This window comes from Capra hircus, chromosome 25 (genome assembly GCF_001704415.2).
Source record: "Capra hircus breed San Clemente chromosome 25, ASM170441v1, whole genome shotgun sequence".
Lineage (NCBI taxonomy): Eukaryota > Metazoa > Chordata > Mammalia > Artiodactyla > Bovidae > Capra > Capra hircus.
This window is the reverse complement of record NC_030832.1, coordinates 252912-265599: the sequence shown is the minus strand read 5'-3', so window position 1 is coordinate 265599 and position 12688 is coordinate 252912. Positions and strand designations below refer to the sequence as shown.

General features: G+C 61.5%; 1 protein-coding gene across 4 annotated transcripts in view; it reads left to right on the top strand.

Moving 5' to 3' along the window:
* Positions 1-12688, top strand: part of AXIN1 (axin 1) — a 37921-nt gene that overhangs the window by 20457 nt on the left and 4776 nt on the right. For 2 of the 4 annotated variants that reach the window (XM_018040325.1, XM_018040323.1), the window contains exons 3-7: positions 3010-3150; positions 5334-5430; positions 6097-6234; positions 9770-10296; positions 10702-10872. In XM_018040325.1, coding sequence (XP_017895814.1) covers positions 3010-3150; positions 5334-5430; positions 6097-6234; positions 9770-10296; positions 10702-10872 — 1074 coding nt within the window. Of the gene's footprint in view, positions 1-3009; positions 3151-5333; positions 5431-6096; positions 6235-9766; positions 10297-10701; positions 10873-12688 lie in introns of all 4 variants that reach the window. The other 2 variants (XM_018040324.1, XM_018040322.1) reach the window with 1 other exon arrangement.

The following is a 12688-nucleotide window of genomic DNA, read 5'->3' as shown; positions in this document are numbered from 1 at the left end:
CGTGAGTGTGTGGGAGGCGGGTGGAGTTAGTTCTGTTTGTTTTTTTCTTTTCTGCTGCTCCGTGTGGCACGTGGGCTCTTAGTTCCTCAACCTGGGGTCGAGCGTGCACCCCCTGCAGGGGAAGTGCAGAGTCTTACCTGCTGGACTGCCAGGGGACTCCCGAGTGGACTAACTCTGACCGTGTGTTGCCTGGGAACAGGTAGAATGCAGGTAATTGGACCTTGATGCATCAAGGGTACCTGTTGGTAATCCCTGAAGGAACCATTGAAAGAACAGTGAAAGAGCTACTCTATTAGAGGCAGGAGACAGAAAATAGAAAGTATTCCAAAAGAAGGCAAGGAGGAACACAGGAAACTAGAACAGCCGTGGCCGGCAGTGAGCAGTGAGCCGGCGGGTCCACTCTGTGGTCACACTGAGCGCAGCGGGGCCGGAGAAGTGACTCAAAGGAGGAACGGTCAGACCAGATCGTGGGGAGGCCGCTGTTCAGGAAGGAGGCAGAAGCGAAAGGACGCAGGAAGTTTTCGAGTGAAAGCGTGGAGGGCGGAGTCCTGCACTCAGCAGCCCCAGAGGCCTGGCGGTCCTGGGGGTTCTGTCGTGAGGTCTGGAAGCCGCAGAGAGGCCGGAGGTCTCCCTAGATCCCGCGTCTGAGTTCCGGTTCCGGCCGTCCTGTGGGGAGCAGCCAGCGGTCCCCGAGTGACGTTTCGCAGAGCTTCCTGTGTCGCAGCAGTCTGCGGCGCCCGTCCCGAGGGCTGGCCTCGCTGCCGGGCCCTCCTCCTCTTTCTCCCCATGCACTTTCTTCCCGGTGTGTCTGGACGTGGAGCTGTGTCTGTGCTGGGGTTTGCTCAGCACCGGCAGCTGGGGAAAGAACCCGTTTCCCCTGCTTGTCACCTCAAAGCTGGGTTTCCTGGGCCCCGTCGGGGGAGGGCACAGGTGGCCCATGCAGGCGTTGGGGTCACGGGCTCGGTCCTGCCCTCTTGGGAAGGGTGAGGGCCCGGGGCGTGCGGGTGCTGGCCCTGAGGTAGCGGGACATGGAGGGGCGCCTCAGCTGTCCGTGGTCTGAATTCCAGCGCGGTAGCTGTGTTGGTGATTGTGTTGATGGTTTGTGTTTAAACAGCCAGAGTATAATAGCAGTGTCATTTAGGGAGAGCGTGAGGCTGCAGATGTGGGCTCCACGTCAGCGCGCGTGTGGGCCCGGGATGGCCCCCGTCCCTTCCCCAGAGCCTCTGGGCCCTGCGCCCGCCCTCATTTGGTGGGACCCGGCTGCTGTGGGGGCTCGGGAGGACCGTGATGTGGGGTGATGAGCCCGGGTCCTGACCTGAAGGGGTGGTTGTGCGCACTGTCACCGTCCTGGAGGTGCCCTGGCTGCTCTGCTTTTGTGCGTGGCGCCCGGGAGGTGGGCTGCTCACTGGGGTCTCTCCAGCGATCCTGCCTGGCCCAGCCCAGCTCACACGTCCTGCGTGCACGGCTCACAGCAAGGTGTCCCCCAGGGCCCCGTGGATGCAGAAGTGCTCTGTTCCCTTCTCTGCATCGAGCACACGGGTCCCTGGAGCCAGTGTGGCTGCCATTCACGAGCGCCCTGACCAGGATGAGGCTGCGGTCAGAGCCCTCAGAGGTCTCCTCATCATGTGTCCCCTTCGCGTGACCCTTGGGGACTGACCACCGCTGCTTCCAGGCGGCTCAGGGGAGAGCAGGTGGTGCCGGGAGCCGCAGCTCCGAGGGACTGGCGGGGCCTTCGCGGGCTGAGCAGAACAGAGACTCCAGAAGGGGCGTGTGTGGGGTCAGGGGTGCAGGGATTAAGGACGCGGCGGTGACATGCTCAGTGCCCGTGGCTGGCTCTCCATTCCGATGCAGAGGAGTAGGTGGGTTGACATGCACATGTTTCAGGTAGCGATCTTAGAAAGCATTGAAGTACTTGGAGAGAAACTGAGGGGTATGTTTATGATTGTCAAATGAGGAAAGTTGGCCTATGTAAGATACAAAAAAAAAATCTGTAAGGAGAAAGATTGGTAAGTCTGATTTCACAGAAGTAAACTTTTCTAATACCGAAATCGACATAAAGTTAAGAAGTGATATTTAGGGAGGAAGTATTTTCACGTATGTAACCAGAGGTTAATAGTAAGAATATTTAAGTGAAAGTCGCTCAGTTGTGTCCGACTCTTTGCAACCCCACGGGCCGTCCATGGAATTCTCCAGGCCTGAATACTGGAGTGGGCAGCCTTTCTCTTCTCCTGGGGATCTTCCCAACCCAGGGATCGAATGCAGGTCTCCCGTGTTGCAGGCAGATGTTTTACCAGCTGAGCTGCAAGGGAAGGTCAGGAGTATTTAAAGACATCTGTAAACCACTAAGAAACTCGTAAACCGCCCAACAGAAAATAGACAGAAGGTATGAACAGGTCATTTAAAGAGGAAAGAATTAATTTAAGGACATCTCAGGGCTCCCCTGCTGGCCATCTGCCAGCGAAGTGCAAGCTGTTAGTGTCGGCTTCTGGCTAGTTTGGCGCCCCATGGTGGCGCGTCCCGCCCGGGGGTGCAGGATGGGCCCTGCTGTCCTGGGGGGCAGCATGGCGGCCGCTCGCACACCCACGGCCCTCGTGCTCACCCCTGCTCGCCCGCGCTGTGCCAGTGCTCAGGCTTGTGCCCCGGACACCTGGCTGGGGCCCTCGTGGACGGCTGTGGCACGGGGCCGGGGCAGGGGGGCGCGCTCTGTGGGTCAGTGAGTCTGCGGCTGCAGGGGCAGGGGCGCGGAGCTGGTGCCCTATTTCTAGTTACCGGCAGAGAGCACGCGTGTGCTCACGGGCACAGCTGCCCAACTGCACAGGGGAGGCGTGGGGTGCCCGTCTCCCCGGAAGCATGGGGGTGGGGGCAGGGCAGACCCACGGCCTTTTCTGCCCTGTCTCTTCTGAATGCTTTGGGTCTGTAGTCCACGTGCTGGGGTCACCGGTGATTCTGAAGAGGATCAGTACGCGGGGACGTGGCCTGGCGGCTGCTAACATGCCTCCTTATTGGCAGGTGTGGACCGTGGCGGGAGCCCGTCAACCCCTACTACGTCAACTCTGGCTACGCTCTCGCCCCTGCCACCAGCGCCAATGACAGCGAGCAGCAGAGCCTGTCCAGCGACGCTGACAGCCTGTCCCTCACCGACAGCAGTGTGTAAGTGCCCGCCGCCCCTCCTCCGCATCGCGGGGGCTGCTCCTGGAGACCCTCCTGCAGACCAGAGCCTCGGTTGCTTCCCTCCAGGCGAGACGCCGAGCTGCCTGGTGGTGCCCAGCCCTGGTCTCGGCGCTGGTGTGTGCAGTGCGTCCAGGGCGGGCCACCCCAAGGCGTCTGCTCTGTGCTCGCCCCCCTGTGATCTGGAAGCCGTCTCACCCGATTGGCAGGGCCTGTCGTCCCCTTGGTGTGGCTCTGTGCCGGCCGGCCGGGGCCCTTGAAGGTGGCATGAACCCCTGTCCAGGGATCCCTCCCCTGGGGAAAGTGCTCTCTTCTGACACCTTTCTCTGGTTCGCCAATGACTTCGGGGACCTTGGTGCAGGTCAGGATGTGATGGTGTCACACCTGCCTGTGTCACACCAGGGCATGGCCTGTCTGCCTGCTGGGGTCGCACGGGGCCCGACTCCACTGCCCACGTGCATCAGGCTTGCCTGCACTCAGTCACACACCATTTGCTGTCTCTCTGCCCCGGCAGGGAGGTTCTGGCTTGGAGCCAGCAGGTGGGTGGGCATCTACCCCCGCGATGGTGCGTGGGCTGCGGCCCTGACCCTGTCAGCGGGTCATGGGGACTGTGTCTCCGCCCTGCGTGGTGTCTGGAGGTCAGACAGGCTTAAGGAAGGAGGAAAAGGCCGGCTCGCCCATCCTTGCAGGTGGCCGGCTCCTTCCGTGCTGTGGCTCTGCCTTGTGGGCTGTTCTGTCTGCTGGCGCCTCATACCGCCTGCCCGGGTCTGGCTCTGGTCGACAGCCCCGTGTCTGGCGCATCGGGAGCCCCTTCTCCTGTTGGGGGCTGCGAGATGGGGGCGTCGTCCCACCAGGCTGAGCCTCGATGGGGCAGTCTGCATTCATCATTACCTTCTCCTTTGTTTTGACTCTTTCATAGAAAATGTTGGTGTTTTTAACAACTTGCTTGATACTACTAGGGTTTCAGCACGACTTGCCATGAATATAAAGTGTCGTGTTAAAGGGTTCCAACGAGCTGCGCCCCTCAGAGCCCCCAGGAGCCGCTGACAGCATGCATTCTGTTCTCTTCCCCAAAACTCAGTTACTACAGTGTCAATTAATCTCTTAATTCTCTCTGAGGGAAGGACATATGTTTGCTAAAGGGAAGATCTAAACAAAAAGAATTTCCCCAATACTCTGTTCATCTTGGCTTACACTGAGACTCAGAAATACAGGAATAGTTAAGAACTTGGAATGTAAAATTGTGGCAGATATTTAAATACACTGAATATATGAGGCAAAAAATAGGATCGTGTGTTTCATCTGAATTATTTCTGTTGGCAACTCAGCATCGCCTCCACTTACCGAAGGGCTTCTCAGTCCACTGCTCTTGGGCACAGACTCCACGGACAGCGCCTAGCCTCCCAGGCGTGGACCTGAGGTGCACGGTCAGAGCACGCGAGCCTCATGCGTGGGGCTCGGGATACCGAGGGCGTGCAGGTGCGCTGTGGCTCTTGTTCCCTGAGGCCCGGCCCTCTGGACCGCTGTGCCCGCTGCACTGTGGCCCCACCTGGGGTCCTGAAGGCCTGGGGGACCCAGCACCGCCACCTCTGTGCCCTGCTCTGAACCAGGGCCACCCTTCTCTCGCACTGGGCTGAGTGCGCCTGGGCCAGGCTGGGACACACCGAACACTGTGTGCCTGGGGCGCCTCTGCTGGCCGAGCAGCCATCAGCGTGGGCCGTGCGTGGGAAGCAGGTGAGGGGCCAGGGAGCGCCGGCACTGTGGGTGCCCCCCGCAGGGGACCCGGGAGGCTGAAGCCTGTCGGGGGGCCACCCCTCAGGTCCTTGGGAGACGGGTACCAGAGAGCAGGAGGCGAGCAAGTGAGATGCTTCTCAGATAAGTGCTTAGTCATTTTAAAGGCAGTATGTGATTTGACTTATGGTTACATCAGTCTTCAGAAGGGTTGTAACTAAAATTCACGTCAAGAGAGCAAATTTGAGCATCTGACAGATTATGCTGCTTTACTGTCTTATCGTGGAAGAAAGCAGGATTCAGGAACCTGACCCGTTCTTTTTAAGAACGCGAAGTCGTCTTCGGCCAGTGCCGCTCAGGAGACAGGCCCCTCGGGCCAGCTCCCAGCGGCCGTGGCGGAGCTGTGAGTGCTCACGCGAGCGTCTCTCTGACAGGGATGGAGCCCCGCCCTACAGGACCCGCAGGCAGCACCGCCGGGAAATGCAGGAGAGCGTCCAGGCCAACGGGCGGGTGCCTCTGCCTCACATTCCCGTAAGCGCTCTCCTGCGTGCTCCCTGCTCCCACCTGAGGGGCGGGGGCCCGCAGTCCTTTGGAGGCTCTGGGTAACTGCGCACAGGGTTTCTTGCTCCGCTTGCAAGTGTTTTGGATTTGAAGCGATTTCAGTTTACAGCTCGTACCTGCCCCCAAAGCTGTGCGGCTGCTGCTGTGAGGCGTGCGTGGAATTGCATTCTCTGAACGTGGCTCCCCCGTCCCTCCCTGGCTCCTCCTTGCACCCGGCTTCTGTGTCGCTTGTCCTGGGTGCAGGGCCTGGGCCCCTCCCGTGTCAGGCGCTGCTGCCCGTTGGGTGTAGGGTGGGCACTGCAGAGCACCTACCCTTCTGGCGCCCAGGCTCAGCCCCGACCTCAGGGGTCTGCACAGCTGGACACCTCTGCACAGCTGGCTGGTCAGTCACAAGAAGCCCTTCTCCAGGGCTGGCTGGCAGCCTCGGGCGGGCGCCTTGGGCTGTGGTCACTAGGGTGGCCGTCCCCGAGGAGGCATAGCCCCCGGCCTCCTCAGGGTCTTCACCCGTGGTCGTGGGAGGCAGGAGGCGGCCGTGTCCACTTGTCCCCTGCCGGTCAGCCCGGGGTAGGGAGGAGAGTGCAGACCGTGCCCCGCCCACCGCGGTGCAGCAGGGCCCACGGTGGCGTTTCCTCACAGCGCACGTACCGAATGCCAAAGGAAGTCCGCGTGGAGCCCCAGAAGTTCGCGGCAGAGCTCATCCACCGCCTGGAGGCTGTGCAGCGGACGCGGGAGGCCGAGGAGGAGCTGGAGGAGCGGCTGAAGCGCGTCCGCATGGTGAGTGGCTGCCGTGGCGCGGGTCACAGCGGGCCCCTGAGGCCTCGGCCTTCTCCGGGCAGTGGAGGGCATCTCCCCGCCAGCCGGACAGGTCAGGGCTCCCTGCTCCCACCTGGGGGGCGGTGGCCCGCGGTCCTTTGGAGGGTCTGGCCTGCGTCCTGCTCCGTGCCCTCCCTGCTGCGTGGAGCCCAGATGGCCTCCCTCGGGCAGGGCAGCCTGAGGCTCTGACCCGTCACCTCTGCGTGCAGAGTGGCTTTGTGGCTGGGACATAGCTCTGTGTGTCTCGTTTCCTGGGTGGTAGCCTTTCTGATAGAACTCCGGGAGCTGAGCCTTTCAGCACACCCTATCTGTTTGCTGTAGCTCTTTGCCTGTAGGTGCCCGCGTACCTGTCTTTTTCGCCTGCTGTGGCGCTCTCCCGTCCTGGCCACTGCACACGTGTGTCATTCTACACACAAGGGGCCCCCGGGCAGAGGTGCTGTGACAGGCGTGCCACACGTCTCCCTTATGTGCCCCGCCTCCTGGACCTGTGGGCCTCGAGGCCTGTGGCACACAGGCCTTCTCTCAGGGCAGGAGTTCATTCCCTTCTCAGTATTTTGTTCAATATCTGAAACTCAAAATGTGACTTTCTTGTAGGAATGATCTGTCTACCAATCACCTGATCTTCCTATTTAAACTACAGAACCTGAGCCCTCCCCGGACCCTGTCAGAACCCAAGGGGGGCCCTGCTGTTTCGGGTTCCACGTTCCCCAGGGGTGATGCGTGCACCGCCACTGGAGGCAGTGCCGTCAGGGTGGGTGACAGGCCTGGCAGGTGGGCAACCCCACAGTCCCCTCTCTTGCCCCCGCGCCTGGCTGCAGGGCTCTGTGTGACGCCTGGCCCTGACACAGGCCGGGCTCCCCCACCTTCCTTACATGGAGTCAGCAGGCAGATCTCATCATGGGGTGGAGCGCGGAGCCCTGGAGGTACCAGAGACAGCCCCGAGCATGGGGCGGTCTCAGGCCGTGCGGCGCCACAAGGGCCCCCGTGGGACCGTGCCCTCTCCCCCTCCCGCCACTGGCGGTGGCGCGGCCTCCTGGCAGGGCAGGTGCAGCCCAAGGCCTGCCCTGAGTCCTCTGGCGGCCCTCCCATGGCCCGTGGCTCAGCGACCTGCCCGAGGCCCTCCCCCCATCACTGCTCAGGAAGGCATGGCCAGCAGGCGGGGCTAGGGGTGCGCTGCTCGTCAGAGCTGAGGGTTTCTGCCTCCTGGGAGCTGCCCAGAGGGAACAAACGCAGACCAGAGTCGCGTGTGCCAGTGCCTTGGCGCAGCTCAGCCCGGGTCGCACATGTGAGGAGTGGACGCCCTGGCAGCATCTCCACCACTGCCTCCCTGTGAGGCCGTCCTGAGTGCGTTGCCATCGACAGTGCTTAAAACAGGCTCAGGAAGCAAGGTGTAACATTTTGTGAAAGAAGTTTCAGAAACCTGCAGACCTGGGCTTCTGCGATGCACTGCTGTGCTTCCGGCCTTGGCTCGGGCTGTGTGCACGCGGTCCTGGCCGGTGGCATCGGGCGGGAGGGGCGCGCTCAGGTGGCCCAGCTGTCTGACGGCGTCTGAGGCTCTCCCACAGTGTCCCTGGCAGGCGCTGGACGGCTGTGCCTGCAGCCCACGAGCTCTCGGGGGGCTGGGCCCGGCAGTGTTCTCTGACGTGACCGAACGTGTCCCAGCAAACGTCCGGTGTCAGTTGCTCGGGGCCTCAGGCTCAGGAGGGCTGCCACGCGTAGTCCTCGGGTCCCTGCTCCCAGCCTTGGGGTGTAGCTGGCCAGCTCCCAGAGGCGTCCCTCCGCCCCAGGGGGTGGCTCACTGCCCAGCAGCTGGCCGTGTGGTCTTGAGTCTGTTACTGGGTGTGATTTTGTAAGCTATGTGAACTGTGTTACAAACAAGAGTCCTTTTTTACGAGTAATAGCTCAGACATTTTTGGGGCCATGCCTTGCGGCTTGTGGGATCTTAGTTCCTGACAAGGGATCTAACTTGAAATCCTGCAGTGAAAGCACCAAGTCCTAACCGCTGGACTGCAGGGAATTCCCACTGCAGATTTTTAAGTAATTAATTATTTTCGGTTGAGCAGGGTGTTCCTGGCGGTGCGCGGGCTTTCTCTGGCTGTGGTACGCAGGAGCTGCTCTTTGTTGCAGTGTGTGGACTTCCCGGTGCAGCGGTTTCTCTTGTTGGGGAGCACCGTCCTAGGGCATGTGAACGTCACTACTGTGGCTCATGAGGCAGTACTTGGAGCACACAGGCTTAGTTGCTCCATGGCACGTGGGATCTTCCTGGACCAGAGATTGAACCTGTGTGCCCTGCATTGGCAGGTGGAATTCTTAACCACTGGAATACCTGGGAAGTCCTACAGATTTTTTAATAATTGAATTTTACTCTAGAGCTTGGGGAATCAGAACAGAAGAAGATGAAAACTAGCGTTGAAGGGTTATGTAAATCTATAATATTTTAAAACCCTAAAATTGAATTTCTGTGCATGCAGAGCTATTAGGAATAGCTGGTCTCAGACCCCTGGATGTTTGGAGGCTTCTTTTTACAGTCTGCTGCCCTGGGAGGGGGCGAATGGCATCAATACTGGGTGCCCCTTGGTGCGAGTCTCCCGAGTCCCCACCCCGATAACCACGAAGCACCAGAGTCGGTGTGGGGACAGGGTGAGTGCAGGAACCCAGGGTCCGGGTAGTGATAGGGGGTGCAGAGCCCGGAGTCTGGGGCGCTCCAGAGCGGCTCCCAGCTCGCCCACAGGCCTGCATGTCCCCCCGCCTGCCCCTCTCTCCCAGCCTGTCCTCTTGGGTGCCGTTGCTGAGTCGTGGTGCCCACAGCTGGCGGCATGTCTGATGACCGCAGGCACTTCCGCAGTGGTGCGGAGTCCTGTGGGGACTCCTGGGGGCATGCTCATGTTGTAGCGCGGGGTGGCTCAGTCATCCGGTCTCTCAGCGTCTGCTCAGGGCAACTCAGTAAGACGAGACAGTGAATGTGAATTGTGTGTTTCAGGATTGAAGTGATTGAATGTGTATGTTTACAGGTCTGCTTACAGTAACTCTCAAAGAGTCAAAGGAAATTCTGCTAGTTTGATATGATAATTTATTAACACTCGTAGCAAGATAAGGAAAAACCAGGAGCTCTTCTGTATAAGGGCAGTGTTTGCTGGGAAAATATGATGGAAAATACAGCAGTGAAATTGAGGAATAGGAAAACAATTGAAAAAAATCAGAATTTTTATTGAGAAGCTTAATGTGGAAGCGGTGCCAGGTGTCCTGGCAGTCTGTGTGGTCCTGTCCCCGCGCTTGGGAGGGGAGCCCCAGCCAGCCCACATCCGCTGCGTCCTCCCGGAGCCCGGCCACACTGGCACGGGGCCACTCTGGATCCGGCGGCCCCTCCTGCCCTTCGCTGGCCTGGCTTCGTCCCCAGCTCGGGGCTTGGGCCTTTGTTTGTGCCTTGTGTCCCCAAGCATGGGGTCTCCACTGTGCAGCCAGTGCCGAGAGGTGCCACGCTGTCTTGTCCCAGCAGGAGGAGGAAGGCGACGACAGCGACATGCCCTCTGGCCCCCAGGGCGCCAGCCACAAGCTGCCCTCGGCCCCGGCCTGGCACCACTTCCCCTCCCGCTACGCAGACGTGGGCTGTGCGGGGCTGCGGGACGCGCACGAGGAGAATCCCGAGAGCATCCTGGACGAGCACGTGCAGCGAGTCATGAGGACGCCCGGCTGCCAGTCGCCGGGGCCTGGTCACCGCTCCCCGGACAGCGCGCACGTGCCCAAGATCGGGGTGCTGGGGGGTGCCATGCCCGCGCACGGAAAGCATGCGCCCAAGCTGGGGGCAAAGCTGGACCCGGCTGGGCTGCACCTCCACAGACACAGCCACCACCACGGCCACCACGGTGCGGCCCGGCCCAAGGAGCCAGCTGAAGCCGAGCCCGCCCGCCGGGTCCCGGGCAGCTTTGCCTGGGGCCCGGAGCTGCACAGTCACACAGCCAAGCCCCGCAGCCATGTGGAGAGCACGGGCGCCCCCCCTACCGCTGGCGACAGCCTGGCTTACGGGTGAGTATGAGCAGCAATCCCCCGCCCGGCGCAGGTCAGTGCAGATGGTGTGCCCCAGAGAAGGGTCCTTTGTGACACCCTCGGGCCAGAGTTTCCCTGAGGAGTCCCTAAGCCAGGGCCAGCGCGGGTTGGCAGGAATGCGCGCCTGGGTGCACGGCCGCGGGGCTCCAGCCCTGAAGCACCGTTGGGTTGGATGGGCCCGTTTTGGGGCTGGTGTCTGGGTGAGGACGGGTGGCTGGACCCGAGCTGCCTGGACGCCTTCTGTCCACAGAGTAGGCCTGAAACAGCCCGGCCGCACGCGCAGGCTGGGCCCTTGCAGGCTGTCCTCCCCAGCCCTGAGGGTCCCGGCCAGCCGTCCAGCCTGGGCCGGCTGAAGTAGCAAGTGACCAGGCCTTGCTCTTGCAGCGGGAAGGCGGGCACGACCTCCAAGAGAAACTCCAAGAAGGCGGAGCTGGGCAAGAGCAGCAGCACAGAGGCGCCAGGCCCGGCTGAGGACGCGGAGAAGAACCAGAAGATCCTGCAGTGGATCATCGAGGGCGAGAAGGAGATCAGCCGGCACCGGAAGGCGGGCCACGGGTGAGGCCCCGCCCCGGCTCTGAGGCCCCGCCCCGGCTCCGAGGCCCCCAGTCCCAGCTCCGAGTCCCCCTCCCCCGGCCGAGGCCCCCAGTCCCAGCTCCGAGTCCCCCCAGTCCCAGCTCCGAGTCCCCCTCCCCCGGCCGAGTCCCCCACCTCCAGCTGAGTCCCCCAGTCCCAGTTCTGAGTCCTCCACCCCAGCTGAGCCCCCCAATCCCAGCTCCGAGCCCTCCCCCGGCCGAGTCCCCCACCCCAGCCAAGCCCTCCCCCGGCCGAGTCCCCCAGTCCCAGTTCTGAGTCCTCCCCTCCCCCCCTGGCTCCGAGTCCCCCAATCCCAGCTCTGAGTCCTCCCCTCCCCCGTGGCTCTGAGTCCCCCACCCCCGGCTCTGAGTCCCCCCAATCCCAGTTCTGAGTCCTCCCCCTCCCCCCATGGCTCTGAGTCCTCCCCCTCGCCCTGGCTCTGAGTCTTCCCCATCCCTGGCTCTGAGTCCCCCACCCCCGGCTCTGAGTCCTCCCCTCGCCCTGGCTCTGAGTCCTCATCCCCCCGGCTCTGAGTCCCTGCCAGCTCTAGAGCCTGCTGTCAGTGCCAGGCAGCAGTTTGTGCAGGCCATGTGCCCGTGGGACCAGGGCCAGCCCATGGCAGCGTAAGGTCAACCCTTCCTGTGTGGACCCTGTGACGGGGTGGGCATTGGTGACAACGTCAGTGTCCCGGGCAGGAATGCCCACTGGTGGGGTCAGCTACTGCAGCCCCACTGGGCAGGATCCTACAGCCCTGTGGCCGCCCCTCTAGGAGGAGCCTCTGAGCTGACCTCCTGGACCCCAGCTGCCAGAGAACATGCCTCTGCCCCGGGCCCCCGCTCCGTGTCGGCTTCAGTGTCCCCGTCCTGTCCGTGGTGGGGCGGGACGGGCAGGGGCCTGGGCTTCGGGGCCGGGCGTGGGCTCCCTGGTCCTGCGCTCTTGGGTCCAGACCCTCCGCACTCACAAACCCTGTCGCGGTGGCTCGCTGCTTGGCCGTCGGCCCCCCGCAGCTGGAGGGTTTCTGTGGGAAGGGAAGCCCGGAAGCAGTGTCCTGGGGCGCCGTGGGCTCCATCGTGCAGGCCTTTCTGGGGTCTGTGGACCTGGGGGCAGGGCACAGAGCAGGGAGTGAGGAGGTGGGGGCCTCACGGGCCCTAGGAGGAGTCCGCCTCCCCCTGGGGCGGGTCACATCACACTGGCGCTGAGTCAGCCCTCTCCCCCGGGAGCCATTCCTGGGATTCCCTCATTTTGCTCCTGGGGACACGCCCCCCTTCTGAAGCCTCTAGTCCAGCTGAGAGAGGCAGTGTTTCCACTCGAATTCCATGCAGTGGTTGAGTGATGGCAGGTCACGCAGATGTAGAGGCTCTTGGTGTCTGATGGCGGGGACGGTGGCATCACGTGGAGGAAAGGCAGGAAACAGCGTGTGATCAGAATTCTGCCGACCATGGCAGGTGCTCTCAGTGGGGAAGGAAGTGCGCGGAACGCACTGAGTGGCTGTCGCTAAATCATGTTCATTTTTTTCTTAGAATTTCATGAACGTTTCAAGTTTTTCACAAAAAGAAAACTTATTTATTTATATTTTTAAAGGAATGATGAAAGTTAAGCTTTTGTTTGTTTGGCTGCCCTGGGTCTTGGTTGGGGCATGTGAGAGCAAGTGCTCTGACGACGGATCAAACCCAGGCCCCCTGCATTGGGGGCTGGGAGTCTTAGCCATCCGACCTCCAGGAAGTCCCAAGAACACTTATTCTAATATCAAAATACTTTTCAAAAACAAAAAACCTATATGTAAAAGAAGTCTTTTTGG